This window comes from Vitis vinifera, chromosome 6, assembly GCF_030704535.1.
Source record: "Vitis vinifera cultivar Pinot Noir 40024 chromosome 6, ASM3070453v1".
Lineage (NCBI taxonomy): Eukaryota > Viridiplantae > Streptophyta > Magnoliopsida > Vitales > Vitaceae > Vitis > Vitis vinifera.
In genome coordinates, this window is record NC_081810.1 from 4,787,962 (window position 1) to 4,790,543 (window position 2,582).

A 2,582-nucleotide genomic window follows, 5' to 3' on the forward strand; every position below is an offset into this window, starting at 1 on the left:
ATTTTAAAAAACAACTATCAAATAGACCTTAAGATATATATATATATATATATTTGTTATAGTACATTCTCTTTGATAATTCATGAGATCTTTTATTCTTTTCTTTCCTTTCCATCTTCTCTTTAACCTTTTCTCATCCTTTCATGTATAAAACAGACCCAATAAAAAATGACATTTGAAATTGAATAGGAAAAGGTAACAGAATCAAACTTTTATTAACTTTGCACTTAAACTAAAACAGATACTTCACCCTATCAAGAGAGATTTAACCTGCCCATTGGTAAAGCACATGCAAGCATAAGTAGGAGTCAAGGCACTACTTTACGTACGTACACGAAATAGGATTTTCCCATATAAAAATGAAAATCTAAAATTAATAAAAGCTGATCAGATTAAGATCGAATAAGGGCTTTCAAGTTTGTGAAGGAAGGAATTAAGGGATATATGCATGCATGGTTCAATGCCTATAAATGGAGTAGAGAAGTTTGATTCATAGACATGAGCAGCTCCAGAGAATAATGGGAATGAAGCATTGCAAAGAAATCTCAGTGTTTTGTGTGCTTTTCATTGCTTTTGGTGCAGATACTCTTGGACTTGCTGTGGGTGAGAGTCTGACGCCTGAAATGAAGGTAATGATCGATTCAAACTGAGTTAATTATTTTCAAACTAAACATCAGTTAGTACTTATGGATTTATGGTGATTTCCTCTTGTGAACTATCTTCCAAACACAAAATTTTTTGTTGTTTGGCTGTGATTGGAGTGACAGAAAATAAAAAGGAAAGGAGTGTTCGATAGAGTTTGGGGTGGGAATAGGATGGGTTCAGGATAAGTTGCTCCTGTCTCCATCTGTCCTATTTATATAGAGTAATTCTTATCTTGTCCTAATAAAAAGGTTGAATGGGATGGGATGAGAGATCATGGGTATAAGAATTTTCCTTACTTATTTCATGCTATTTAAATTTTGTTATTTTTTTAAAATTAATTTTAATTACATTAAAAATAAATATATAATTTTTTTAATTAACTTATTTCATTAAACATTAAAATTTTTAAATGTTTTATATGTATTAAAAATGAAAAAAAAATAAAAATTTTAAATTAAATTATTTTCTAACATTAATTCACGGGACAAGTCAAGACAATATCCAGTTTTGTCTTTAACCCTTCCAAGGTTAGAGTCGATGGGACTGTCCAAAAATATCTGTGTCATTATCATCCCTAAATGCACTAGGTTTCATATATTCATCTTCTTCCTTGCATGGCTGCATGATTCTTGGCTATGGCAGAAAAATTGTACCTATGTGGTTACGGTGGAAACAACATGCACCAATGGCGCTGATACCTCAAACCATGTCAGCATAAGATTTGGTGACACAAATTCGAACGACGTTGTGGTGCAACATCTAAACACCAAGCATGTGACGAGGTTGGATCCATTAAAGCCTGCAGGCCTAGACGACACGCCCATAAAACCATTCCAAGCTTGCACAGTAGATGAATTCCAACTGACGGGCCAATGCGTGGAATCACCCATATGCTACCTCTACCTCAAATTGATCGGAACTGATGATTGGCGACCTGGGTTTGCGCAGATTCGAGTCTTAGAGGGGGATCATCTCAGCTCAGAATACTTCTATTTTCGTCGGTATTTGCCTAGGCATGTCTGGCATGGTTCAGACGTTTGTGACAGAGAGGTTACACCCTTTGGGATCAGGCACAAGAGGAGGGTTTTTGGGAAGAAGCCAGATGATGAACATTTAGTGATGGTGCCATAGATGTAATCAAGTATTTGGTTTGTGGCTTGTTTGTAAAGGAAAATAATGGTGTGTTACTGTGTTTTGCTTGCATCCCATTTTGGTTTTCCTGGCATGCTGTAAATATTGGGTGTTGCATTTTGTTCCTACTTCATACTTATGACATTGTTATAGTGCCAACCTGAGCAAAACTTGTCTTCATATTTACATTCAATCTCAATTCTACAATGTGCCCAAATTCAATCAATGCATAATTAGTTTAGATAAAAATGGAAATAATCGTAAATTTAAATATTTGGAAAACAAAGGAAAGAAGATAGTTAAAGTAAGGATGAAAAAATTTGACACAATTCAAAAACACAACACAAATCCAACATGTTTTTTACAGGTATGAGTTGAGTATAAACAAGTTTGGATCAAATTCATATCTACCTTCATAACTCATTTAATAAATAAGTAATTTTTTTGTCAACCTATATTACTCTGGATTAATCCACCTAATAATTTCACTATCAACTTAATTATATCTTTAAGCTATTTAATTCATATTTAACTTATTTTAAATTTATTTTTAAATAAATTAATTAATTGTGTTATAAACATATTTGATTGAGACATTAATCATATAAATATATATAAGATCTAATTCAACTTGATTATTTAATAAAAGGATTTGATTACTAAATGAATTTTATGACGTGTTATCTATTTAATAATTAAGTAGTATTTGAATTTATGTTTTTGACATTATTATTATTTCTGTCGGATTGTGTTGAATTATATAGTAGAATACTTGGGTTTTGATATGATATCAACATGACTCATTA

The 2,582-nt window shown here is 32.0% G+C and overlaps 1 protein-coding gene across 1 annotated transcript; it reads left to right on the forward strand.

The window, feature by feature from the left end:
- The first annotated feature begins 482 nt into the window (after positions 1-482).
- Positions 483-1,946, forward strand: LOC100255372 (uncharacterized). The gene is made up of 2 exons (XM_002281680.4): positions 483-629; positions 1,288-1,946. The coding sequence occupies exons 1-2, from the start codon at positions 519-521 to the stop codon at positions 1,774-1,776; spliced, it is 600 nt and encodes a 199-aa protein (XP_002281716.1). The 5' UTR covers positions 483-518; the 3' UTR covers positions 1,777-1,946.
- Positions 1,947-2,582: the final 636 nt, after the last annotated feature.

Bases quoted from the DNA above. Each gene is read 5' to 3' on its own strand.
- LOC100255372 (XM_002281680.4), top strand. From the start codon at position 519: ATGGGAATGAAGCATTGCAAAGAAATCTCAGTGTTTTGTGTGCTTTTC. The intron at 630-1,287 runs GTAATGATCGAT...TGGCTATGGCAG, and splicing joins GTCTGACGCCTGAAATGAAG to AAAAATTGTACCTATGTGGT.